This window comes from Pan paniscus, chromosome 12 (genome assembly GCF_029289425.2).
Source record: "Pan paniscus chromosome 12, NHGRI_mPanPan1-v2.0_pri, whole genome shotgun sequence".
In the NCBI taxonomy this organism is placed as follows: domain Eukaryota; kingdom Metazoa; phylum Chordata; class Mammalia; order Primates; family Hominidae; genus Pan; species Pan paniscus.
Window position 1 is genome coordinate 122,942,865 of NC_073261.2, and position 27,862 is coordinate 122,970,726.

The 27,862-nt window shown below is 46.9% G+C and overlaps 1 protein-coding gene across 16 annotated transcripts; it reads left to right on the plus strand.

Annotated features, from left to right (window-relative positions):
• The first annotated feature begins 180 nt into the window (after positions 1-180).
• On the plus strand, positions 181-27,862 carry RNASEH1 (ribonuclease H1). 16 transcript variants are annotated; one of them, XR_008622973.2, is made up of 13 exons: positions 186-420; positions 1,645-1,760; positions 2,385-2,498; positions 7,233-7,397; positions 9,071-9,170; positions 10,435-10,489; positions 10,825-10,909; positions 11,505-11,629; positions 13,987-14,157; positions 22,957-23,142; positions 23,537-23,652; positions 25,608-26,749; positions 27,544-27,862. XR_008622973.2 is itself a non-coding variant. In XM_055107101.2 (9 exons), exons 1-9 carry the CDS (start codon positions 293-295, stop codon positions 14,071-14,073), a joined length of 975 nt encoding a protein of 324 aa, XP_054963076.1. In that variant the 5' UTR covers positions 186-292; the 3' UTR covers positions 14,074-18,426.

Consider the following 27,862-nt stretch of genomic DNA (forward strand, 5'->3'; position numbering starts at 1 on the left):
CCGCTCCCATAGGCCCCGCCCCATCCCAGACCTCGCCCGCCTTCGGGATCTCAGCCCTGGTTCCGCTTCTTCAAGTACCGACAGGAAGTTGACGAGTTCGGGCTAATCAGGGGCCGAGCTCCGGGCTCCGCCCTACGACCCCGCCCCTCCCTAGGCCCCGGCCCTCATCAGGACTCCGCCCAGACGTGCGTCATCTTCCCGCGCCGGTGACGGAAGTGCGGTGTTGAGCGCCGGCGGGTCGCGCCCACGCTGGGCCGGGAGTCGAAATGCTTCCCGGTGCCGGGAGTGAGCGATGAGCTGGCTTCTGTTCCTGGCCCACAGAGTCGCCTTGGCCGCCTTCCCCTGCCGCCGCGGCTCTCGCGGGTTCGGGATGTTCTATGCCGTGAGGAGGGGCCGCAAGACCGGGGTCTTTCTGACCTGGTGAGTGGCCCGCCCGCCGAGGCGCCTCCCTGCCGGCATCGGGGTCGAGGGAGGCCGGAGCCCGGCTAACCCCGGCGGCGGGAGCCTGGCGGTCCGAGTCTGTGCCGCGCGCTGTGGCTGTGGGTGGTCGGGGGACCGCCTCGTTTTCCTGCTCGGCCGGCGGGGTTCCAGGAGGCTCATGGCCGGGGACTGGACCGCACCGAAGACTTGTTTGAAATATCAGAAACGTCGCGTAAAGGTTAGGGGTGGCCTAATAAACCCTGTGTTTAATCCTTCGTCTTTGTTGCAGTTAAAGTGCAACAAAAAGTGACACGTAATCAGAACGAACCCCCGTTACCAGAAGACTTTCCGTACCAGCTAAATTGGGATTGGAACTCAGTACCTAATCTTCCCTTTTAAAAAAGGCAAATTCTAATAAGCCAGTATTTGCAGTTGGATCCTTGTAACAACCCTTGGAGGTGAGAGGGATTATTCTTTCAGGTATAGTTCTTGGGGTCAGGAAGTTCCCAGGGCATGTAACTGACAGAGAAAGGACTTGAGCCCAGCTGTTCTGACTGTACCACCAGAACTCTTCCCGCTACAAGATACCAAAGTTCGTTACCTGTGTTTCCCCATGCACGGCAGCTACAGTATTGAGGAAGAAGCATCTCAGAAGTTGACCTTTTTGTTGTAATGAAATGGTTAATATTTTTTTCAAAGACCGCAGTATTTTGTTATGCTTTGAGTTTGACGAAAGCCTTATGGTGCTGGTGTGCTGGCTGGCTGGCATACAGTAGAACACAGGTGTAGAGTCTGACGTGCAGGATAAAACTATAAGGTGCGACTCTGCCCTTTTCACGCAAAAATTGGTCCTCTATATCCAGTTTGCATCCTCAGTTTCAGCTAACCATAGATCAAAAATATTTGGAAAAAATTAAAATAGAATACAGTTTTAAAATACGCATAAAAAGACAATACAACTATTTACATTGTATCAGGTATTATAAACTAGGGATGATTTAAAGCATACAAGAAGATGTGTGTGGGTTATTTGCAAATACACCATTTTATGCAAAGGACTTAAGCATCCTCTGATGTTGGTATCTGTGATGGGGTGGAGGACTCCCTGGAATCAGTCTCCTTCAGATACCAAGGGACAACTGTATTTCCAACCTTAAGAATCTCAATAAAAAAGGGGATAAGTTAGAGAAGGAAGAAGGAAATAACATTGCACATCTTTTCCAGGAATGAGTGCAGAGCACAGGTGGACCGGTTTCCTGCTGCCAGATTTAAGAAGTTTGCCACAGAGGATGAGGCCTGGGCCTTTGTCAGGAAATCTGCAAGCCCGGAAGTTTCAGAAGGTAGTCACCTCTCATATCAGTGTGACATTTTAACCTATTCAAAGGCTTTCATATGCCAGATGGCATTTGATCTATATAGCTACCCTCTAGGCATGTGGGGAACCTCGTGTGATTGTTTTCATTTTACAAATTAGGGAACAGACTGAAAGCAGTTACAAATAGTGGTTCATATTACTTACAGTATTAGGGATAATCCAGGACTCAGCTCTCCTGTTCCATTCAGCCTTTTATGCCATAATTCCTTGTCTTTTTTAAAAAAAATACTTGTCCAGCCTGGCCAACATGATGAAACTCCGTCTCTACTAAAATACAAAAATTAGCTCGGCATGGTGGCGCACACCTGTAATCCCAGCTACTCGGGAGGCTGAGGTGGGAGAATTGCTTGAGCCCGAGAAGTGGAGGCTGCAGTGAGCCGAGATTGCACCACTGCACTCCAGCCTGGGTGACAGGGCAAGACTCGTCAAAAAAAAAAAAAATACTTACATAGTTATTGGAATGAATGGGCTACAGTTTACAGGAATGAGTGTGGTTCTTTCCATGGCATGCCCCTTTGTGGTGTTGCCTTTTTATTGAGGACAGAGTCACACAATCTGAATTTCTTCTTTTTTTTTTTCCTTGAGACAGAGTCTCTGTTGCCCAGGCTGGAGTGCAGTGGCACAATGTTGGCTTACTGCAGTCTCTGCCTCCTGCGTTCAAGCGATTCTCCTGCTTCAGCTTCCGGAGTAGCTGGGATTACAGGTGCGTGCCACCACGCCCGGCTAATTTTTGAATTTTTTTTAGTAGAGATGGGATTTCACCATATTGGCCAGGCTGGTCTTAAACACCTGACCTCAAATGATTCACCTGCTTTGGCCTCCCAAAGTGTTAGGATTCTAGGCATGAGCCACCATGCCTGTCCAATTTCTTCCAATTTTATGTGTTATAGAAAGTATGGTTACTCAAAGTTTAAAGCCCAATATAAGATTAATTCCCAATATAATTGGAAGTTTAAAGCCCATTTTGCAGACTCAGATGAGCAGGGTGACGACTTTAGAGCACAAGATTTTAAAAATATTTCTGGATCTACACTGAGGAGGTGATCTTACGTGAATGTTACTTACAAACTTTTTACTATAGCAAATTAAGACTGAGCAGAGCATAGTTTTAATTACCTTATCTTGAACAGCCTCTCTAGAGGCCACTGAGATGCTTGAACCTGAACAACTGCTCCTTCGAATCATCGTAACAATCCTGGACAAAGCACAATTCAGAGCAAGGCAGGTTGTGTCCAGAATGGAGCCCTGAAGAGTTAGTTTGCAAAGCAGGGTCGACCCTCACTCAGTGCATCTGCTTCACCCTCTCTCTCTTCAATAGCTTTTAAAGGAGATTCTGTTTGAGAATGAGGACACGTGAAAAAGGCTCATCGATGTGACAGTTCTTACTGCTTACTGCATGACAGCCAATAAGCTGAGAGACAAGGTGTTGGGGCAAGGAAGGCGACTTTTTTCCGAGAGCCAGCAAGTCAAGAAGATGGTGGACTAGTGTCCTGAAGAACCATCTTAAGTTAATAGAACTTGAGACTTCTTTTATGTTAAGGGAAGGGGAAAGAAAGGCGGAGGTGAGATCAGGAGGTGACCGATGAGCACAGACATCTGGATGGCAGCGAGGGTCCAAGGGGATTGTGAAACTTCTCTGTCTTTGGTCAGGCCATGATGCTCCTCCTATAAGTCTTCAACATAACATTGTTACTTATGTGTACTCCCTGTTTATCTCCTTGGGGGTTAGTTTTGGGAACGGACTACTGTCATCCTTGCTTTAAACTATAAATTCTTCCCATAGTTCACTCGGCCTATACGATACCACTACGGGGATGTTAAGGGAGAATGGAGGCAGTAATGCTGAGCCGCCTCCTTGCTGTTACAGCTGTTCATTTTTCTACCCAGATGGAAAAATCAGTTTGAGACAGAAAACAGGTTTGAAAATATGGCTCTTTCCTTCTTTGCTGGGTTCCTGATACTTCCTTTTCTTAATTTTCCTTTTCAGTTTTCCTTTTCACAAATTTTTTGTTTTTAACCAATCAGTAATTTATTTGTATCTCAAGTCTTCCAATATAAGTATGTTTCTGTTTTTATTAAGTACTCTGACTCTTAAAGCAAGCTAGTTCTTTTGAATCTACTTCTTTAAACTTTAGAGACCTCCTAGTCAGTGACTTACGTCTATAAATTGAGATTTAGTGCCTTTAATGATTCAGATCTGTATCAAAGAAAAAGTCTTAGCCCCTTTTACAGTTTTTTGTTTTTTAACATTACATTTATCCTTATTTTAGAATTATTGAGCTATTTACTGGTTCTTATGGTTTATATAAGCTGATTTAAGGTTAATTTACTTAAAAACCACAATTTTGTGAAGTAAAACTTAACTGACAAGTGTGGTTTTTTCCTCCTTCCAAGTCTTATCTGTTCTGTAAAGTGTCCATCTCTGTTATAGTAAGTAAAACAAGTGTTTATATCCGTGTTAAGGTTCTACAAAATGACACTTTAACCTGGACCACAGTGTCTGCATTTACTTCAGTAGAGTACGCAGAGGAATGTTTTGGAGATGAGTGTGTGAAAACAAAATGTGGCAGTGGAAACGCCAGCTGTTGCTGACGTCGTGCTGATCACAGTCAAGTGTTGCCCGGCGCCCTTAGGGTTCCGAGAGGTGTGGGTTGAGAAGCTCCACTAGGCTGGAGATTTTCTTGTTCCTTTCTACTAGGCGCTCTGTGATGTTCGTGCCCCATTTCTCCATCCCTGGTTTAGGAGTTGAGAGCTGGAGGTGAATCCTGTAGTGTTGGGTTAGGGTTGTTAGTTTGCAGGTAGTTGGTCGCTCCTGTGTCCTTATTTTCACTCCATAAAATGATAGCGTAAGGAAAAGTCGTTTCAGATCATCTAGCCCAGGGCCTCATTTTACAGAAGCCCAGAGGGTTTAATTCAATTGACGGAGTTCGCAGCTGATAAAAGGTATAGCACAAATTGAAACTGGTTTTTTGAGTCCTGGTCTAATTTAGCTGTTCTACTTCAGCTGCCATAGTATTACCCAGTGAGTGAGATATGGGCCCTTCCCAGATAACCCTGAGGTGGTATTAAGAATCTCTTTGGGGCCGGGCGCAGCGGCTCACGCCTGTAATCCCAGCACTGTGGGAGGTCAGGGCGGTGGATCACAAAGTCAGGAGTTCAAGACCAGCCTGGCCAAGATGGTGAAACCCCATCTCTACTAAAAATACAAAAAAATTAGCCGGGCGTGGTGGTGGGTGCCTGTAATCCCAGCTACTTGGGAGGCTGCGTCAGAGAACTGCTTGAACCAGGGAGGTGGAAGTTGCAGTGAGCCACGATTGCGCCACTGTACTCCAGCCTGGGCCCAGAGCAAGACTCCGTCTCAAAAAAAAAAAAAAAAAAAAATCTATTTGGGATTAACCTTGAGTTCCCCCTGAAGAAAAACTTCGTTGCAGAAGAAAAACTTCGTTGCAAAAGAAAAGCTGCAAGAGTACTGCCCCTGAAGGGACCCAGTTGCTTCCTTTTAGTTTCTGGTTTCTGTTTCCTTTTTTTTTTTTTTTGAGACAGAGTCTCACTGTCGCCCAGGCTGGAGTGCAGTGGCGCGATCTCCGCTCACTGCAAGCTCCACCTCCTGGGTTCACGCCATTCTCCTGCCTCAGCCTCCTGAGTAGCTGGGATTACAGGTGCCCGCCATCACGCCTGGCTAATTTTTGTATTTTTAGTAGAGACGGGGTTTCACCATGTTGACCAGGCTGGTCTTGAACTCCTGAGCTCAAATGATTTGCCCGCCTCGGCTTCCCAGCCCTGTTTTCCTTTCTTAATGTGTCCCATTATCTGTTTATTCAAGCTAGACGAACCTGCACCCTCTGAGCCCTCCTAGGGGTTCTTAACTTCGTGTCCATGTAGTTGTATTTGAGGCAGGGAGGGGCTGAACCATGGACACAACTCATCTTTTTTTAGATTTATCTATTTTTAAGCAAAGGGGTCTCACTATGTTGGCCGGGTTGGATTCAAACCCGGGCTCAAGCGATACTCGTATGTCAGCCTCCCGAGTAGCTGGAACTATAGGCACACACCACTGCGCCCAGCAACACCACTGATGTTATATACACAATTTTGGGCCATGTTTTTCCTGGAGAAAGAGCCCCTTTGATTTCAAACTGTCCATGATTCCTAAAGGGTCACGAACCCTTGGTATCATGATCTCCATCAAAACCACATTTTACTTTCTTTTTTTTTTTTCTTTTTTTTCTTTGAAATGGAGTTTCACTCTTGTTGCCCAGGCTGGAGTGCGATGGCGCGATATTGGCTCACCACAACGTCTGCCTCCCGGGTTCAAGCGATTCTCCTGCCTCAGCCTCCCAAGTAGTTGGAATTACAGGCATGCGCCACCACTTCCGGCTAATTTTGTATTTTTAGTAGAGACGGGGTTTCTCCATGTTGGTCAGGCTGGTCTCGAACTCCCAACCTCAGGTGATCTACCTACCTCAGCCTCCCAAAGTGCTTGGATTACAGGCATGAGCCACCGCACCCGGCCAACCAGATTTTACTTTCAACAAAAGCCTTGCTACTGTCTTCACATTGTCTTTATCAAACTTATCTTGAAAAATTTAGAATTATTTCAGAGTATCGAAGTCTGAGATGGTGTGGATGGGGTCATTCCCTTGTAAGTCTGAGATGGTATGGATGGGGTTGAGATAGTGTGGATGGGTTGAGGTGGTGTGGAGGGGGTTGAGGTGGTGTGGAGTGGGTTGAGGTGGTGTGGAGTGGGTTGAGATGGTGTGGATGGGGTTGAGATGGTGTGGAGGGGGTAGAGATGGTGTGGAGAGGGTAGAGATGGTGTGGAGGGGGTAGAGATGGTGTGGATGGGGTTGAGATGGTGTGGATGGGGTACAGATGGTGTGGATGGGGTTGAGATGGTGTGGAGGGGGTCGAGATGGTGTGGAGGGGGTAGAGATGGTGTGGAGGGGGTTGAGATGGTGTGGAGGGGGTAGAGATGGTATGGAGGGGATTGAGATGCTGTGGAGGGGATTGAGATGCTGTGGAGGTGGTGTGGAGGGGGTGGAGGTGGTGTGGAGGGGAGGGGGTGGAGGTGGTGTGGAGGGGAGGGGGTGGAGGTGGTGTGGAGGGGAGGGAGTGGAGGTGGTGTGGAGGGGAGGGAGTGGAGGTGGTGTGGAGGGGAGGGGGTGGAGGTGGTGTGGAGGGGGTTGAGGTGGTGTGGAGGGGGTTGAGGTGGTGTGGAGGGGGTGGAGATGGTGGGGAGGAGGTGGAGATGGTGGGGAGGGGGTGGAGATGGTGGGGAGGGGGTCATTCCCTCGTTTCCCTCGTTGTAGGGCCACATACAGAGGGTGTTTTTAAGTCTGATTTAATGATACTAAATAATTTACTGAATGTCTTCATTCTCTAGCATTTCGTGTTATGTTCATTGTTTCCAGCTCACGAGTGGACTCTTGTCTTTCAGGGCATGAAAATCAACATGGGCAAGAATCGGAGGCGAAAGCCAGCAAGCGACTCCGTGAGCCACTGGATGGAGATGGACATGAAAGCGCAGAGCCGTATGCAAAGCACATGAAGCCGAGCGTGGAGCCGGCACCTCCAGTTAGCAGAGACACGTTTTCCTACATGGGTACATCTTCCTTGGGTTTTCAGATTTTAATACAACAGTCAGGAAAATGTTATGTGTAAAAGGTGTTTCCCACTTGATGGGGGGGTTTGAGCTGGTGTTTGTCATCTTCATTCTTAACGTGTAAAGATTATTTAGAAATCACTAAGGCCATTATTTATAATCAAGTGGTGCAGAATTAAACTTTTGGATGTTCTTAGGAAAACCCTTACATGTAAATGAACAACTGTAATCTTTTGAAATACCAGTATTCCCTGTGCATGCAGTACTTAACGTTAAGATGAAATGCGAAGACTCCAGCTTTTTCAAATAAGAAACACCTCACACGCAGCTGCTTGTTATAATTGATTAGCACCAGCATTTTAACCTTTCATATTCAATCTTTGGAAAACAGGAGATTCTATTTTATCGTGAGAAGCAAGGTAGTGAACTTTTCTGCTACCTTTCACTCCAGGAATCAGTTGTATGTATTTAGTGACTCACAGAATAGAAGTCTCCTTTGTGTCTTTTACACATATGAGCAGAAAGTAGAAATAAGCATTAAAAAATATAAATCAGTATATTTATAGGTTCTAATTTAATTCAAGGGAAACCAGTAGAAAACGTTTTGCCAAGCTATATTATTTATAGATATGTTTTGCAGTTACGTAAAAAAAGATCAAACAAGTATTCTTTATTTGGTGATTTACTAGTAGGAATTGAAGCAAAGATTTGTGGAGTCGCAGGGAGATGAGCCGTTTCCAGACACTGACCATTGCTGGAGGCTTGGTGGCCTGGAACATGGCGGATAGCAGGTGCTGGCTCCTGAGACAGTTCAGTGGCTGGGTGGGAAGCTTGTAGTCATGCTGATACAGTCAAGTTCCAGCCGAACAGAGGAGCCCTGCCCAACACCCACACTGCCCTTGGCTGTCAGCCCCGCTCCTGTGAGGAGCACGTCCCCATCTCTGCCGCTTCGCCGCCGCTGAGCTCAGTCTGCCGTCCTTCGGACAAGTACTTCCACTTCCTGCGGTACCACCTCTATTTGCCCTCTCACCCAGCTCTTTTAACACTTTGCAACCTGACCTCTGATCCCACCACACTACTGAAGTGTCCTGGTCACCAGTGGCCTGAGGGTGCCCCCATCAGTCCTTTTTTACCTTGTTCTTTACAGCCTTGGTGTGTCAATCATACCCTCTATCTAGAGGGAAAGAAGCAAAGACGGGAACCACACTTAACTAGCAGCAAATATGCCAGGGAAGAAATTAGACCAGCACTGGTCAGGAGACTGGGCCCTCGGGCAGGCAGGGTCACCGTCATGCTGAGGCGCTGCTCGTCTCTGGAGGACGGCTCCCTGGGAGTGAAGGTGACCCTGCCGTGGAGACAGCGCCATTGTCCTCTGAACCCGCAGTGTGGGATGTGAACAGTAGTTTTTACTGCAGCAGGCTCTGGTTTTACAAGGTGATTGCCTTCACCCCGAACTTGCCTGGCCTGCAAGATCAGAATGTAAGTGGATTCCAAGCATAAATGTTAGGTGCCCCCTTGTAAGGAATGGAGCACGTTTTCCTAGAGAGAAAGCATCTGCAGCGTTGTGAAATACCCTCTCGGTTTAAAATGCTAAGTCGACCTGGTGGATTTTTGAGGTGAATTTCAGTTTTTAGTAAGGTCAGCCCAGCAGCATGTACTTCCTTTTCCCACAGGAGACTTCGTCGTCGTCTACACTGATGGCTGCTGCTCCAGTAATGGGCGTAGAAGGCCGCGAGCAGGAATCGGCGTTTACTGGGGGCCGGGCCATCCTTTGTAAGTTAACAAACGAAGCTGAGTTTGACTGAATCATGTTCCACAACTTGTGAAAAGATGAGGCGGGATCTGCTCATTGTTTGATTATTGGGAAAACCTGCAGATAAGTAGCTCTGGCAGGGGTGGCAGAGGAGCAGCTTTGGTTCGTGTTGGGGCTAAGCGGCATTGCTTTTCAGAACGTCAGGTACCTCAGCTTTACTTCCTTTGCTTTTTTTTTTTTTTTTTTTTTTTTTTTTAAAGACACGGTCTCACACTGTTGCCCAGGATGGAGTGCAGTGGCACAAACACAGCTCACTGCAGCCTTCACCTTCTGGGCTCAAGCGATCCTCCCACCTTGGCCTCCCAAAGTGTTGGGATTATGGGTGTGAGCCACCGCACCTGGCTTTGGTGTTTCTTTCTTGCCCTGAGGAGGAGTCTTTTTTTTTTTTCCTGAGACGGAGTCTCACTCTATCGCCCAGGCTAGAGTGCAGTGGCGCGATCTCGGCTCACTGCAAGCTCCACTTCCCAGGTTCACGCCATTCTCCTTCCTCACCCTCCCGAGTAGCTGGGACTACAGGCACCTGCCACCAGGCCCAGCTAATTTTTTGTATTTTTAGTAGAGACGGGGTTTCACCATGTTAGCCAGGATGGTCTCGATCTTCTGACCTCGTGATCCGCCCACCTCGGCCTCCCAAGAGGAGTCCTTTTTTCAGTAGAGATGAAGTCTCACTATGTTGCCCAGGCTGGGCTCAAATTTCTGGGCTCATGCGATCCTCCCACCTTGTCCTCCCAAAGTGCCGAGATCACAGGTGTGAGCCACCACCCCTGGCCCAAAAATTACTCATTCTTTTAGGAAACTCTGGATCTCCTGGTGACCCCAAATTTTAAATAACTTGTCTAAGGGTTTTGCTGGTTCCTTGATTTCATTTTCCTCCTTTACTTCCTGGAGGTTTTTAGTAGTTTCAGTCTGAAGTCTCACTCTCTCCATTCTTCTTCCCGAGTTTTCTCCTGGGATTCTTTCTGCTGCAGCCATAGGGCCTAACCCAGGGTCCGCAGAGAACCAGCTTTTACTTCCTTTGCCCTAGTGGAACCCATGAGAGTCAGAAGGTGCCCAAGTGTGGAAACCTGTGTGCTGCTCTCTGCTGGGAGTCTGTTAGCTTGATTTTTATATGATGCTTTTATATTTCAAATAAGAATACACACTAGTTTATCGTTATCCATTAAGAAGAATCACTTTGAGAATTCACTTTATGCTTTTATTTTCTTTTGTACTGTTTTGAAACAGAAATGTAGGCATTAGACTTCCTGGGCGGCAGACAAACCAAAGAGCGGAAATTCATGTAAGTTATCAGATACGTTTAAGCCTCTCTTTTTTGAGCATTGAGTATGAAATTATCAAATAAACTAATTCTTTTTTTTTCTACCTATACATATAAGATATTTGAAGAGAGACTTGGGTTTAGTAACAATTTTGAAAAATAGGAATTTTGTAGAAAAATTCTAAAAACTTATTTCAAATAGATGTCTACACAGGAGAATTGTATGTATAGTAGTGTTTCATACAGAGAATATAATCAGTACAGAGGGGATGTTTCAATTTCGAAGTACTTTTGAACTTTAGTAATGTCAAAGTTGAACATTTTCTGTAGCATGACTATCGACTTGTCTTTTCAAGGCAGCCTGCAAAGCCATTGAACAAGCAAAGACTCAAAACATCAATAAACTGGTTCTGTATACAGACAGTATGTTTACGATAAATGGTAAGCTTTCACATTTGATTTCTTCTGTTTTTCCAGTAACTGTGAAAGGAAATTGGTAGGAGGTGTTGTAACAGGGCAGGACCCAAATGGGAACGGGGGGATGACATTGGTTTGTCAGGTACCGAGCAAAGAGTGAGGATTTTGGAGTCTCCCTTCTGCTGCTCTGATGTTTTCCACATGCTTATTTCTTTGCCAGGCACCGGAGATGCAGTCAGAAGTGGAAGTGTCTCTGCTCTAGTGTTAACTTCTAGTCTGTGTGTGTATAAGTCACTTAAGATGGCGTGTTGACTGCTTCTTTGGGAAATGCCCTGAATAGGAGCATGTAGGGGATGCTTACGAGGCTGGGGAAGGCTCCTGGGAGAAATGACATCTTAAGCTGACAGCTGTAGGTAGAATACAAGTTAGGGGAAAGGGAAGAGAGGAGGGCATTTCAGGCTGTGCCAAAGGCCAAAGCAACTAAGGCCAGCTAAGGAAGTGAAGAGTCAAGGATGGTGACTCAGAATACAAGTGGGATCAATTATAAGAGGTAAGACTAAGGAGGTGAAAAAGGCAGGACACTCAAGATTGACTCACCAGTGATCGTGCATTTTTGTAGGTATAACTAACTGGGTTCAAGGTTGGAAGAAAAATGGGTGGAAGACAAGTGCAGGGAAAGAGGTGATCAACAAAGAGGACTTTGTGGCACTGGAGAGGCTTACCCAGGGGATGGACATTCAGTGGGTGAGTATCTTAAATGTTCATGTCCTATGGCCATTATGACCAAATAAGCTAAGTTTACTAGAGATTAATGGTTTATGTAAGTGGTTTAATGACATAACAATTTCCATGATATTAATATCATAATGTATATTACAACGTATTTGAGGCTGGGCGTAGTGGCTCACGCCTGTAATCCCAGCACTTTGGGAGGCTGAGGTGGGTGGATCATGAGGTCAGGAGTTCAAGACCAGCCTGGCCAGTATGGTGAAACCCCATCTTTATTAAAAAATACAAAAATTAGCCGGGCATGGTGGTGTGTGCCTGTAGTCCCAGCTACTCAGGAGGCTGAGGCAGGAGAATCACTTGAACCCAGGAGGCGGAAGTTGCAGTGAGCTGAGATCGCGCCACTGCACTCCAGCCTGAGCAACGATATGAGACTCCAAGACCCCGTCTCAAAAAAAAAAAATATGTGAGCCTGGGCTCAGTGGTTCACATCTGTAACCCAGCACTTTAGGAGGCCCAAATGGCCTGACTACTTAAGCCAAGAAGTTCGAGACCAGCCTGGATAACATGGGGAGACTCTGTTTCTCGAAAAAATTAAAAATTAGCCAGGTGTAGTGGCGCATGCCTGTAGTCTAGTTACTCAGGACACTGAGGTGGGAGGATGACTTGAGCTGGGGAGGTCGAGGTTGCAGTGAGCCAAGATCGTACCACTGCACTCTAGCCTGGGCGACAGAGCGAGCCAAGATCGTACCACTGCACTCTAGCCTGGGCGACAGAGCGAGCCAAGATCGTACCACTGCACTCTAGCCTGGGCGACAGAGCGAGCCAAGATCGTGCCACTGCACTCTAGCCTGGGCGACAGAGCGAGCCAAGATCGTACCACTGCACTCTAGCCTGGGCGACAGAGCGAGCCAAGATCGTACCACTGCACTCTAGCCTGGGCGACAGAGCGAGCCAAGATCGTACCACTGCACTCTAGCCTGGGCGACAGAGCGAGCCAAGATCGTACCACTGCACTCTAGCCTGGGCGACAGAGCGAGACCCTGTCTCAGAAAAACAAAACAAACCCACCCACATACACACGTTTGATTCTTTTCCTTATCATACAAGTAATACAGTTTTTTGGTTTGGTTTTTGAGACAGGTCTCACTCTGTCACCCCAGGCTATGGCGTGATCTCATTGCAACCTCTGCCTTCTGGGTTCAAGTGGTTCTCGTGCCTCAGCCTCCCAAGTATCTGGGATTACAGGCATATGCCACCACGCCTGGCTAATTTTTGTATTTTTAGTAGCGATGGAGTTTTGTCATGTTACCCAGGCTGGTCTTGAACTCTTGACCTCAAACATTCCACCTGCCTTGGCCTCTCAAAGTGCTGGGATTACATTTGTTTTGTGTCACTTCCTATATGTTTTTGTTTTATGACAAAAAGGTTTACAACTAAATCAATAATCATGTCAAACTTTTATTTATTGTTTTGAGACGGAGTCTCGCACTGTTGCCCAGGCTGGAGTGCAGTGGTGCAATCTCGGCTCGCTGCAACCACAAGTAATACAATTCTAGTGAGAGTGTCACTAGGCATAGAATACACAGGCAGTGTGGTTTGAGGGATGTTCTACAATCCTTATATTTTGTTAAGAACACGAAGTAACACCCAACCTGGGCACATGGCATTACTATGACAGCTGTATGTCACCCTGTTCATTTCTTTGGAATGCATCATAATGTTAAATAAAACTATCAGTGTATTTTGTTTCAAACAATAGTAAGGTTGTATGATTAAAGCCTTGGTAATAGAACTTTTATTCCAAGATGGAAGCACTTTTTAAAATCATAGATCATGTTTATTAAAAAGTTTTTTTCAAGCAATACAAAACAAATTAAACTGCAACCACTGTCTCAACCCTGCCTTGTTCTGCCTTCCTAGAACCACTGATAATAGTTTGGTAGCCTGATGTGTAAATTTGCTTTGGCAACATAAATGTAAACAGTGGTTAAATAAGTACATTATTTCTGACGGCACTGCAAGGGAAGCGTGTGTGTGTGTTGCATACATATCCGTCCACCCATCTGTACATACATGTGTTTTGCCTGGAAAGCTTATCAAGTCCCATTGATAAGTGGGGAGGAAATAGCAATATGAACGGTAAAATCCAATTTGTGGAAAAACAAAATGGAATGTTCGTAAATAACATCCATTGCATAAATGCATGAAGAATCGACAGCGTGCTGTTGAGGATCATGTCTGGGGAGAGGAGCGTTGAAGTTGAGCTTATGCTACGCAGTCTGTTCTGAATGGTTTTTCATGATGAGAATATAGTCATGTGTTGCTTATGTAAAGATGAGTAAAAATAAAAGGAAAACATCTATCTTTAACAGATGCATGTTCCTGGTCATTCGGGATTTATAGGCAATGAAGAAGCTGACAGATTAGCCAGAGAAGGAGCTAAACAATCGGAAGACTGAGCCATGTGACTTTAGTCCTTGGGAGAACTTGAGCCAGTGGCTGTCTTGCTGCCTGTACTTACTGGTGTGGAAAATAGCCTGCAGGTAGGACCATTGCAGTGATGGGCAGATGCGTCTTTCACACGGAATCAGGCACAGTGGCCTTCTGTGACATGTGTTTATAAAAAATGGTTAAGTATATAATAAATTGAACACCTTTGAGATTGGAGAATTATGTGAGATTGCCGCATTATGTTTACTGGGTTCAATACTGTCCTTGCTTGTTTTATTGCAGGCAAGCAAGGCAAATGGCCTAAAATGCTGTGGCTTATATTTTGATAAGAAATCAAAAAACCATTGGTTAAAAGATGCAACTCAGAAGTCTGGAAGTGTTCTGAAAGCATCCATTTACCGTCCAGTTGACAGGTTTGAGTCTCCTGCTTGTATAGGTGACTTGTGCCCATGGGTACATTAAAGGAACATGCTGCCCAGGGCCTGGGCGGACAGCTCAGTGGGCAGGATGTGTGCTGGGTCTCAGCCCCATGTGCCTGCTTGCTGGGCACTTAGTATAGGGCAAAGCCTGCCTGCGGCGACCCTGGCTGCTAGGCCATTCTCTAGGAACAGCTGCGACTCGTAAAGACCAAGATGCATAAATAAACTTTCAAAAATTTATTTGGCTCTTTCGTTAAAAACTGTGCAAATTAAAAAAAAAAAAAAAAGAAAGACACCGGCTGGGCACAGTGGCTCACTTCTGTAATCCTAGCACTTTGGGAGGCCAAGGCGGGCAGATCACTTGAGGTCAGGAGTTTGAGACCAGCATGGCCAACATGACGAAACCCTGTCTCTACTAAAATTACAAAAATTATCCAGGTGTGGTGGCACGGGCTTGTAGTCCCAGCTACTTGGGAGGCTGAGGCACAAGAATCACTTGAACCCAGGAGGCGGAGGTTGCAGTGAGCCAAGATTGCACCATTGCACTCCATCCTGGGCAACAGAGTGAGACTCTGTCTCAAAAAAAAAAAAGTAATAAAAGTTTGACATGATTATTTATTTAGTTTTAAACCTTTTTATTATAAAAACATACAGGAAGTGACACAAAACAAATGTATAGCTTATTGAATGATTATGATTGTAAGGTGAATAACCTTTGTGTCCACCACCTGGTGAAGAAATAGTACGTTGCCACATACCCCAGGAGGCTCTCCAAGTGCCCCTCCAGCCGCAGCCCCCTTCTTCTCCCCCTCCTTGCCCCAACAAGTAATCCTGACTTTTACAGAAATGACTTTCTTGGTTTTTTGATGGCAGTTTAGTCTTGTCTGCTTTTTTTTTGTTTATTTTTTAATCTACTTCAGTGTCCATTTGCAGTCCCGTCTGCCTCGCTGTTTTCCCTGCCGTTTATCTGTTGAAGAGCCTGGGCTGTTTGTCCCATGGCTTCCCACGGTGTAGATTTTGCTGACCATGTGGTCATGGCGTAGTTCAGCGTGGCCCTCTATGTTGCCTGCACGTTGGCAGCTGGGTCCAGAGGCTTGATGAGCCTCAAATTTGATCCCTTTGGCAGGAGAACAGGCGGTTAGGAGCTTTCCTCAGGAAAGTACCATGTTGACAGCAGCTGATGCTCAGTGCCAAGATCCATTAATTATTTGGGGTTGCAAAATGGTGGTATTCTCATTCTGTCATTTTGCTTGCCTTTATTAGCTGGAATGGTTTTCTAAGAAAGTGTTTTCTTTTTTATACTTATCTGGTTACCCAGTGGTACAGTTCATATAGGAAGGGCAGGATAAATGCTTGATTCTTTGCTCTTGTACACTAAGTTTTTAAGATAATGCATTAGTTGTCTGTCAAGGAAGGTGAGTGGTGAAGGGTTTTTACATATATACAAGAATTCATGGGCTGGGCATGGTGTCTTATGCCTGTAATCCCAGCACTTTGGGAGGCTGAGGCTGGAGGATCACGTGAACCCAGGAGTTTGAGACTAGTCTGGGCAACATAGCGACACCCTGTCTCTACAGAAAATTAAAATAAAATCAGGTGGGTGTGGTAGTGCCTGCCTGTTGTCCCAGCTATTCTGGAGGCTGAGATGGGAGGGTCGCTTGGGCCCAGGAGGTCGAGGATGCGTGAGCTGTGACCATGCCACCACATTCCAGCCTGGGCGACAGCAAGTCCTTGTCTTAAAAAAAAAAAAAGAATTTGTGGAGTTAAGCATACTTGGTGGGTTTCAATCCGTTGTGATTTTTATCTTTATTTAGCTCAGACTAGCTTATTCGGTCAGTGAGAGGGAGCCTCTTCAGCTTGGCTCTTGCTTTCTTTTGATAAGTGTGCACACGTGTGCATACATGTGTGCACAGACCACACGCACAGTCATTGATAGCTCCCTGCAGCCTGGCATGTCAAGATGCTCTAGGCCCAATTTATACAGCTTCTGCTCCAAACCTGTCTTAAAAGAAAAACTTTAGACAAGTTAGCAGTTTAATTGAGCAGAAAATAGTTTCTTCAGCTGGGTAGCACGCAGGACCAAAAGTGGTTCAGAACGTTCTCCTGTGCATTGTGTGCAGGCTGTATTTATTTATAGCCACAGGAAGGGAAAGACACACGTACAGGGCCAGACTGACTGCAGGTCAGCCTCCACCTCACATAGGCATGTTTTGGGAGCCTTCAGCATGTGATTGGTGAGACTCTGCTGCTTGTTACAGAAGTGTACTCTCAAGTCAGGTCCCAGTTTGCTTATACATTAAGTGAGGTTATAAGTCACTATGTACAGAGGCAGTTTTAGGCCAAACTTAATTCCGTTTAACACTTGGAATCCATTATTTTTCCCAGAGTCTCTGGTAGAGATGGTATTTCAGATCCAGTTTAGGATGCTCATTGCTATTGGGTTGGTCATTGTTTCTAGATTTTTGGACAGAGCTTTAAAAAAATACAAACATTGCACACACATATTTAAAGGAAGAATATTTTCTGAGCCTATATTGATATTCCCAATACAAATTCAGGGTCCTGGGGCCTTTACATAGCCTCCTCTATATGATGTCTGTGTCTCCTGCACTCGGAATCCTGCTTCTCAAGACACAGGACGATGGCATGGAATATCCATCCCGTAATCACTCACTTGTTTTATTCCTCTTTAGCATTTAGCATTTAAAAAAAATACTAATAGCATAGCATTAATTGTGATGATGAAAACAGCACTGTGTCTACATTGTCAGAAAAATCGCTCCTTTTTACCACCATTGACTCATTTCTATGTGTTCAGGTCTCATAACCAGTCTATAGTCAGTGTCATCTTGGGGACAGTATTCCTTGAGTTTCTGATGTTGAATTCAGTTTTGCTGGATACGAAATTCTTGGCCCAGATTTTCTTTGAGTATCTTGTTTTATTCTGTTTTCTTCCAGCATAAAGTGATGCATGAAAAGCCTGATGAATCTTGTTTTCTTCCCCTGACAGTCATATGCTGTTTTTCCTTAGATGCCCAAAGGATTTTTTCCTTTTTCAGTCAAGTCGGCCGTTTTATTCGAATGTGTCATGTGTTGGTATTGGTTGTCCTGGTCCATATTTGCAAGTGTATGGTGTGCTCTTTCTGTGTGTACTTCACATCTGTTATTTTAAGATTTGCTTGAACTGGAGTTTAGTGTTAACATTTTTCTTGCTTTGGCTTTTTTCTGTGGGGATCCCTGTTATCTGTATGTTGAAATCTAAATTGGCTGTTCTCAGTGTTTGCCACTGTCTCTTGAATCTCTTTTATCTCTTTCTTTGTTTCTTTTTGAGTTTTAAAAGTTGTTATTGTACCGCTTTTGTTTTGTTTCGTTATTTAAAATAGGAACGGTGTCTCACTGTGTTGCCCAGGCTGGTCTTAAACTCCTGGCCTCAAGCCATCCTCCTTCCTTAGCCTCCCAAAGTGCTGGGATTACAGGTGTGAGCCACCAAAGCCAGCCCCACCTTGCTTTTTAAAACAGCTCTGTTGAGGTGTAACTGACAGGTAATGAACTGCACATAGGTGAAGTGACCGATGCATTTGCCTGTGAAGCTGTCGCCAGAACATGTCCATCACCACCAACAGCAGTTTCACACCCCGGTCTAAACCGTCCCTCGTGTCCTCCATGTTCAGGCAACCACTGGTCTGCTCTCTCTCACTAAAGGTTAATTTATATATTCTAGAATTTTATCTGAGTGGAATCGCAGAGCAAGTACTGTGGGGGGAGGTGCTTCTTCTACTCAGCATAATTATTTTGGCATTCACCCATTTTGTGTACATCAATAATCCACATTTTGTATTGCATGGATATACCACAGTTTATTTATTTACCTGTTGACCTATATTTCGATTATTTCCAATTTCTAAATAAAAATAAAGCAAATAAAGCTGCCGTGAACATTTATATCCTCGTCTTTGTCTTCTGTTTCTCTTGGGTAAATGCCTTGGAATGGAATGCTTGGTCATATGGCAGGTGTGTGCTCTTTCTTTCTTTTTTTTTTTTTTTTTGGAGATGGAGCCTCACTCTGTCACCCAGGCTGGAGTGCAGTGGCGTGATCTTGGCTCACTGCAAGCTCTGCCTCCCGGGTTCACACCATTCTCCTGCCTCAGCCTCCCGAGTAGCTGGGACTACAGGTGCCCGCCACTACACCCGGCTAATTTTTTTGTATTTTTAGTAGAGATGGGGTTTCACTGTGTTAGTCAGGATGGTCTCAATCTCCTGACCTTGTGATCCGCCTGCCTCGGCCTCCCAAAGTGCTGGGATTACAGTGTGAGCCCAGCCAGCAGGTGTGTGCTTTTTAAGAAACTGTGAAACTTTTCCAAGTGTGAACTTTACACTTTACATTCCCTCCAGTCAGGCAGGAGAGTTCCAGTTCACTCCACATCCTTGTCAACATTTGTCACCTCATTCTGTTACAAATGTCCATAAGTTTTTTGGTTTTGCTGTTTAGTAGTTCTGTTTTTAGGTGGGGATTTGAGAAGATTCAAAAAGCATGCTCCTGCTGCTGCCTCTGTCTTCTGAGAATCTGTGATTTAAAAAAAAAAAAAATTGAACCAGAATTGGAAATAGATAAAAAGTTGTGCCTTTAGAAACTTTACGGTCTGTGGGATTTTCACAACACAAATGATGTTGGCTGGGCGCAGTGGCTCACGCCTGTAGTCCCAGCACTTTGGGAAGCTGAAGCAAGTGGATCACGAGGTCAGGAGTTCAAGACCAGCCTGACCAAGATGGTAAAACCCCATCTCTACTAAAAATACAAAAATTACCCAGGTGCGGTGGCAGGTGCCTGTAATCCCAGCTACTCGGGAGGCTGAGGCAGGAGAATTGCTTGAACCCAGGCGGCAGAGGTTGCAGTGAGCCAAGATTGTGCCACTGCACTCCAGCCTGGGCAATAGAGTGAGACTCTGTCTCAAAACAAAAAACAAAAGTGATGTCAGTACAGCAGAAAGTGCATGAAGCCGGAGAGAAGGAAAGGTCCAACCACTTTTAAAGAGGAATCTTAAATTTTTAGGGGGCAATTTTTTTTTTTTATTAAAAGAAAATATATTACTGAGAATAAAAAAATCAGCTGCATTTTTTATATCTTTAGAAACTTAACAATGATATATAATTGCATCTTCATCAGCTCCAAATCAAAATATTTGAGTGACTGTCATATCAGATTGTGCTACATATTGTGGAATATATAAGCTTTCAACTGGTGCTTCTTTAATAGGATGTTCGTGCCGCACAAATAGAGGCCGTTGAAGAAATGTTCTTTGTGCAGAACTCCCCTCCTGGTGTCTGCCGGTACTGGAGCGTCACGGTGTCACCCCATTGCTGAAGCCTGAAGGTAGCCACTCTGCCATCTTGTAGGACAGGCACAAAAGTGCACGAAGCCGGAGGTCAAACAAAACGAGAAAGAAAAAGCCCTCCTGGCTGGTGGACAGCTTGGGTAACTGTAAATAGGAACCAGTGAAAGCTGCACTCCTGATTCAGGTGATGTTCATTTCAAGTTGAGCAAGTCTGGGCCGCAGATGCTGTGTCTGAAAAGGAGGGCCTCGGGGTGGATTTCTGGTCTTTTTCCTAATTCTAATATTCTAGTAGTTCTGGAGCAAGAAGGAATAGGTCACTCAACTAAAGCCCCTTTTTTACTAACGTGATGAGCCGACATTCAGAACTCAGTAAGAGGATGTCATCAGAACAAAACACGTAGCAATGATCGTGGTGGTCGTGGTTCCTCAGTTCGTAAACACTCAGGAGTAACATGGGGAGGGTCGGCTGCATCTGCCTGCATTGTGTCTCCTGGCACACAGAAGGCGTTGACTATGCTGGCCAGCTCGTTCAAGCAGCTTTGGTTCTTAATTGCCCATTGAGAGACAGGAATTGGCACAAGGTGACTCTGATATTGTGTTGACATAAGTATTTGTCAAAGAACAACTTTCATCAAAATACGCCCTCAAATTAAGATTCTTTGGTGATATGGGAAGCCGCCAGTATACGGTGGTAGGGTTTTGGACAAAGACAAATATGAATGAAGTGGGAAACAGGGCAAGTGGACCGCTGTCTCTGCCCACAGCTGACAGAGATGTTCTCTAAACCTAAATATGCACAGATTCGTGTATATTAAAAGCAGTACCTCAACAGTAAACAAGGGTCTTTAACCTAGGATTTAACATCCAGCAACCATGAAAGAAGACTACGTATAAATAAAAAAGTTTTGAAGAGCCATAAGCAAAAACAAACTAGGAAAAGAAGTTGCAACTCATATCACAAAGGACTAATTTCCCTAATATATAAGAACTAGAAATTGAAAAAAAACTAACAACTCAGAAGAATGGATTGGCCAAATTGTTTACAGAAAAAGAAATACTCCTGGCCCTTTAGGAATGAAAAGATGCTCGGCTTCACTCACGAGAGAATGCAAATTAAAACACCAAGACATCATTTCTCTGTATGATATTAGCAACAGTGCACATGTTGCTGAGGCTGCCTGGAAACTTGTGCTCACCTGTGTTGGTGCTGAGTGCAGATGGGCACCACTCAACACCAGACAGAGGTGTGGCCCACTCTCAGAATTACAAATGCTTTGATGTTTAATCCACCAGTCCCCACTCTGCAGATTGTATGCTGTAGATACACCTTGCACACATAAAAATAAAAGATGACCAGGTTTTTAATATCAGAGAACTGGAAACAATACTGGGACCTGAAGCGGCCGTGGAATAAACAGCGTTAGAGTGACAGACCCCATAAGTACCCACAGACCAGAAGGCGCTCTGGGCGCTGTTAAGTGGAAAAAGGAAAGTACTGATTCATGTTACAGCAGGCTGCCTTTTGTGTCAAAGAGGATAAATAAAAATTCACAAACAGTGAAGTATTACTCTATTACACTGGGAATGGGGAGAGGATGCTGTGGGTGGGAACAGGGCGGTAATGAGACTTGCTGGTGTGTGCGTCTTTGTATGCTATCTTTTTATCTTTTATATATATATTATATATATTTTTTTGAGATGGAGTTTTGCTCTTGTTGCTCGGGCTGGAGTGCAGTGGTGCCATCTCGACTCAGTGCAACCTCTGCGTCCTGGGTTCAAACAATTCTCCTGCCTCGGCCTCCAGAGTAGCTGGGACTACAAGGTGCCCAACACCACGCCCGGCTACTTTTTTTTGTATTTTTAGTAGAGGCAGGGTTTCACCATGTTGGCCAGGCTGGTCTCCAACTCCCGACCTCATGTGATCCACCCGCCTCGGCCTCCCAAAGTGCTGGGATTACAGGTGTGAGCCACTGTGCCCAGCCTGTATGCTATCTTAAAAAACAAACTGTTTTAAGACAGAGTTTCGCTCTTGTTGGCCAGGCTGGAGTGCAATGGTGCGATCTCAACTCACCGCAACCTCCGCCTCCCGGGTTCAAGCAATTCTCCTGCCTCAGCCTCCCGAGTAGCTGGGATTACAGGCATGCACCACCACGCCCAGCTAATTTTGTATTTTTAGTAGAGATGGGGTTTCTCCATGTTGATCAAGCTAGTCGCGAACTTCTGACCTCAGGTGATCTGCCTGCCTTGGCCTCCCAAAGTGCTGGGATTACAGGCATGAGCCAGCGTGCCCAGCCAAAAAGATTTTCTTTAATCTTTTTTTTTTTTCTTCTGAGACACGGTCTTGCTCTGTCACCTAGGCTGGAGTACAGTGGTGCTGTCAAAGCTTACTGCAGCCTCCACCTCCTGAGCTCAAGTGATACTCCAGCCTCAGCCTCCTGAGTAGCTGGGACTACAAGTGTGTGCCACCATGCCCAGCTAATTTTTATTTTTGTTAGAGCTGGGGTCTCACTACGTTGTCCAGGCTGGTCTTCAACTTCTGGGCTCAAGCAATTCTCCAGCCTCGGCCTCCCAACACGCTGGGGTTAGAGCCATGAGCCACTGTGCCTAGCCTTTTTATATGTTACCCTGATCTTTGAATCATGTTGTAATACCTGTTAATAACTATTTGATAAAAAATATTCGAAAGGTCTGCCTTCAAAGAGGGCAGGTAAAGGGCATGGGTGCTGTGGGACTCTGACCAGCAGAAACCCCAGTGGCCAGGTGGACACATGCTTAGCTGAGGTGTTCAGATCCCACCCCAGTCTCTGCAGCTCCCATCTGCTCTGTGAAACACTGTGACACGGCACCGTGTGTGTATCTGAGATTCGTATAATATGTAGTGTGCTCCTTTTAGGTAGACAACATGCTTTAACCTAACATTTTGAAACCCAGAGGAAAATTTACGGGGATCACATTTATGAACTGAATGGATCCCCCAAAATTCATGTTAAACCCCTAATCCCTGGTGTGGCTATTTGGAGAGGGGCCTCTAAGGAGGTACTGGGGTTAAGGTTATAAGGGTGGGGAGGCCCTGACCCGATGGGATGGGTGTCCCTATGAGGAGAGACCCCAGAGTGCTCGTGCTCCCTCCTGCCTGCAGGGGCACTCTCCCGGGACAGGCCACACACCAGCCTCTGCGAGCCAGGAAGGAGCCCCCAGAAACGGAACCAGCGGGAACCTTGACCTGAGACTTGCAGCCTCCAGAACTGTGAGAAAATAGATTTCTGTTGTTTCAAGCCCCCGAGCCTGTGGTATTCTGTCCCAGCAGCCTGAGCAGGCTGAAATGGTAGGTTGGGATGCTTGGTAAAGAAAAAAAGGAAATCATTGTTAAGGGTGTGAAGAGGCATTATTCAAGGGCCCACTCCAGTGAGGTTTTGCAGTAAAGGAGAGAGATGGGGCTCAAATTGGAGTACAGGGATGGGTGGGAGCTGACAGCCCCGGAGCAGGGGCGGGGCCTGTGGACAGAAATTCCTAAATGGAAACGTCAGGAGTCAGGGTGGGTTTCCCCAAGCAGGCTCAGCAGGATTTGCTCAAACGGAGCCCAAGGTCAGAGCCTGGTCCACGAGGGGACTCGGAGGGGTGGACTCAAGCTTGGTCCCGGAGGGGAGGGGACTCGGAGGGGTGGACGCAAGCTTGGTCCGGGAAGGTCTTTGTCAAGGCCCATTTGTTTTATTTTACAGGGAGGAAACTGCAGCCGAGTCAGCTCCTCCGACTCTAGGCCGACTGTTCTTCACTGTATGACATGTGACTCACCAGATAAAGCCACACACATCATTCTTTTAAAATTCTCTACTCTGTGAGTGCAATGAAATTAGTATTTTTCCACAAGTCCTTTCCTTTCTCTGATGTGTAAAGTAAGAGGCAGAGAGATCCTGCTCTAGTCTCTGGGCCCTCCCTCTGCTGGCAATGTTCTTTTTCTGTTTTAACCATCTGAGCAGCACACGACCCCCCTGTCTTGGGGCAGTGACGTGTCTGTGGTCAGTGCAGGACCTGGTGCTGGCTCTCTCGTGGCCAGGACCGACAGTGGTCATGCCTGGACCCCGCTGTGTGTCCTGCCCTGTTCAGTTTGCCAGAACAAGCTTTTGGTTCCATTTTCAACACCTCTCTAGTCTGATCAGCCCTGACCTCCACTGCAGGCTGCGTCCTTCCCTGCCTGTACTAGTGCAGAGCTCCTGGTGGGTTCGCACCTTCTCCCCCAGCTCCTCCCTCTCCAGGTAGCAGCCAGGATGGCACTTTCAAACCATGTCAGATCACGTTGCTGCTGTGCTCAGGACCCTCCCATGACTTCCTTGTCCCTCTCAGAATAAAATGCAAATTCCTCCCCCACACCCACAGGTGTCCCCCTGTCCCCACCCCACACCTCACCTGCACTTGCCAACTCCAGCCATGCGGCTCTTACTGACCTTCCTCAATGTGCTGGGAACCTCCTGCCTCAGGGGCTTTGCTGTTCCACTGCCTGGGCTTTACTCAGATGGAACTTTCTTTGTAAAAATTATTGATTTCTAAAATTATGGTAAAATATACATAACATAAAGTTAACATCTTAACTTTTTTTTTTTTTTTTTTAGACAGGATAGTCTCACTCTATCACACAGGCTGGAGTGCAGTGGTGCAATCACAGCTCACTGCAGCCTCTGCCTCCTGGGTTCAAGTGATTCTCTTGCCTCAGCCTCCCAAGTAGCTGGGGACTAGAGGCACACACCACCACGCCTGGCTTTTTAATTTTTTTTTAATTTTTAGTAGAGACACGGTTTTGCCATGTTGGTCAGGCTGGTCTCAAACTCCTGATCTCAGGTGATCCGCCTGCCTCACCGTCCCCAAGTGCTGGGCTTACAGGTGTGAACCACTGCGGCCAGCCCATCTTAGCCATTTTTAAGTGTGCAGTTCAGTGGCATTAGGTACACTCACACTGCTGTACAACCATCAGCACCCTCCATCTCCAGAACTTCACATCTTCCCAGACTGAAGCTCTGTTTGTGTTGGACACGGACTCCCCAGCCCGCTTCCCCAGCCCCTGGCAGCACTGTTCTGCTTTCCATCTCTATGAATGTGACTCCTCTGGGGACCCCGTATAAATGGAATCATGCAGGATTTGGCCTTTTGGGCCTGGCTTATTTCACTGACCCTAATGTCCTCAAGGTTCCTCCACATGGTAGCAGGTGTGAGAATTCCCTTCCTTCTAAGGCTGAAGAATGCTCCATTGTGTGGATGTGGCACAGGATTTTTTCCGTGCCACTTCACCAGCCGGAGACCTCCATGGCCGCTGGCGCCCCTGCCCGGCCTCACTCGGCCCAAGGATCACTGCTGGAGGTACTCTGCACATTCGGCCCAGTGGGCTGTGCTCGGCTTGCACCCCGGCCCAGATCCCACGCTTGCCACAGGATCCGCGCTCAGCCGGCGGTTGGGCCGGGCATGCCGCAACCTGCTTCTGCCTTGGGCACCGGTGTCTGGATGAGGGGAACGTGGTGGCACCCAAAACTCAGAGACACCAGGAACCGCAGAGCCCCAAGGGTGTCACAGCTCAACCGTTCCCACCACCTGTGACTTGGCGAGCAGGGCGTGCTACAGCCCTGGTTCAGGGAGTCTGACGTCTGGGCTCTCGGGAAGCGCCACAGCTCTAGTTCATTCCTGCTGCCTGCAACTTCAGCAAACGGGTGTGTGGCAGCCAGCAGTTTCTTCTCCTCCACTGCTCAGCAAGCAGGAGGGAGGGTTACAGTGTTACAGCCTTTTTTCACACCCACTGTTCTGCAGGTCCCAAGTTCTTGTCCCACATCCAGAAGAATAAGGTTATGCAGACAACCGGAGAGTGAGCAGGGCAGAAAAAACTTACTGCAGGACGGAACAGCTCCCAGTGTTGAGGGGCCCTGAGAGTGGGCAGCCCCTACCTGAAGGCGAGTAGTCTCTACCCAAAGGTGGTAGTCCCTGCCGTGTGGCTGAGTCCAGGGTTTTTATGGGCTCAGAAAGGGGGAGTGTGTGCTGATTGGCCCATGGGCGGGCCTAGAAAAAAATCACCATTTGAGTGGCTAAAAGGTCGTGGACTTAACCTGGAACTGGCAGCCTGGTTTTCCAGCTTCAGGCTGTCTTTGGCTTGAAGGTCGGGTTTCACTGGGGACCTGCCCCAGTCTGCCTAGGAATCTGTCTTCTGCTACTATCAGAGGGACCACGCTTCGCTTATCCAGTCGTCATTCACGGACCCTGCATTGTCTCTGCCTCTTGGGCTTTGTGAAGAACGCTACTGTGAACAGGGGAGTCCCCCTGCCTGTTTGGGTCCCTGCTTTCCATTTCTTTGGGAGGTATGTGGAGAGGAGATTGCGGGGTCATGTGGTCATTCTGTTTGGCCCTCGGAGGAGCAGGCATCCTGTTTTCCACAGCAGCTCTGCCATCAAATGGCACTTTCTTAGTGACACCCCCCGTATCTCTCACCATAAATGTCTCTCCCCGTAAACATTGCAACTCCTGGCTCACTTTCCTTCTCCTGTAACTTGTCACTGTGGAACTCTCAGGTGTGCCTGAGCCAACTCGCAGCAGCCCAGGAGGGCCAGCAGTGAGGCCCCTTCCCCGCTCCGTGGTCAGTGCCTTCACACAGGGAGTTTGGAGGTGGCTGTAGTGGAGGACTCACACCGCAGAAATCAGCCAGTGCTGCAGGTCAGGGGCCGCCATCCCCCAGAGCTGCTGTGAGACATCGACCAGCACATCAGTGGGCTGCTTTCTGCTGGTTTTATTTGCATGTATTTTGGTCTGTTTCCCTACCTAGAAAATAAACTCCCTGTGGCAGAAGTTTTATCTCTCTGCTCCCTTCTTGGTTCCCAGCTCTTGGAACAGAACCAGACTTCTGGCCGGGGCTCAGTCAGTGCTTGCAAGATGTTTGTTGGCACCAGGCTGTGCCAGGAGAGGTGAGCTCTGAGAGGGCAGTGTGAGGAAGGAGCAAGCCTCGCGGCTCTCTTTGGAGAAAAGGCCCGGGTGACATTTTATGCATCCTTTCCCTTCCCCTAAGGCAGCACGATCGGCTTCTCTGTGGGCACAGAGGCCTGGGTTCTCGCCTCGCTCTGCCCGAAGGGCGAGCAGCTCCATCAGTCCTGTCTGCGCAGGAGAGCGCCTCCATGCCCCTTAGTGCGGTGCCTCCCAGCCTTTATAATGTCAGGGCATGGCTAGAAAATACGATTTCTACAGCACATCGGGGCCAAATGGAGGGCGTTGTTGGGTGCATCTCTTTGGGCCTCAGTGAACACTTCCACTAAATTCTTTACATGCAATCATGCACTGCATAGCAACATTTCTGTCGATGCACTGCATATACAACAGGGGCCTCGTCAGATGATGATACCGTGTTTTTGCTGTAACTTTCCTATGCTTAGATACACAAATCCTTACCATTGTGTGACAGTTGCCTGCAGGATTCAGAGCAGTGACCTGCTGTACAGGTTTATAGCCCAGAAGCCATAGGCTGTGCCACGTGGCCCGGGTGTGTAGTGGGCTGTACCATCTAGGGGTGTGAAATCACCTAAGGACACCTTCCTTAGAACCTATCCCCGTCAAGGGATGCGAGGCTGAGTAATGGGGCCCCTTGGGAGTTCAGCACTCAGCATGTTTCAGTGAGTGACTGAAATAATGAACGTTCTGATCGGGCCCTCTCTGGCTGGCACCTGTGAACCACTCGCTTTGTACCCATTATTTCTTGTTCCCACAGCATCATTATAAACTGCTGATCTACTGTTTCTTTGTCAAATGGGAGGAGATAACATAAAGGTCATAAGAAATGTTTGCAGACGGAGTGAATGCCTTGAAAGTGCTGCGACCAGGTGCTGACACCCGGAGGTCTGGCTGCTCGAAGTGTTAGCTGACACAGAAGACACACGGACTTTCCCTCCATTCCCCAAAACTCCCCCTCCCTGACTCGTCAGCTGCATAAAAACCCTCTCCTTATCTCTTTGTCAAGGGGATTTGAGAAATCTTGCTGTCTTGTCTTCTTGCTTTGGCCAAATGGAATAAACCTTTCTCTGTCTCCA

What these genes read in the sequence shown, in the direction of transcription:
- RNASEH1 (XM_055107101.2), top strand. Translation starts at nt 293, where the DNA reads ATGAGCTGGCTTCTGTTCCTGGCCCACAGAGTCGCCTTGGCCGCCTTC. An exon ending in AGACACGTTTTCCTACATGG is followed by an intron (nt 7,398 to 9,070) that starts GTACATCTTCCT and finishes CTTTTCCCACAG; the next exon opens with GAGACTTCGTCGTCGTCTAC. An exon ending in ACCAAAGAGCGGAAATTCAT is followed by an intron (nt 10,490 to 10,824) that starts GTAAGTTATCAG and finishes TGTCTTTTCAAG; the next exon opens with GCAGCCTGCAAAGCCATTGA.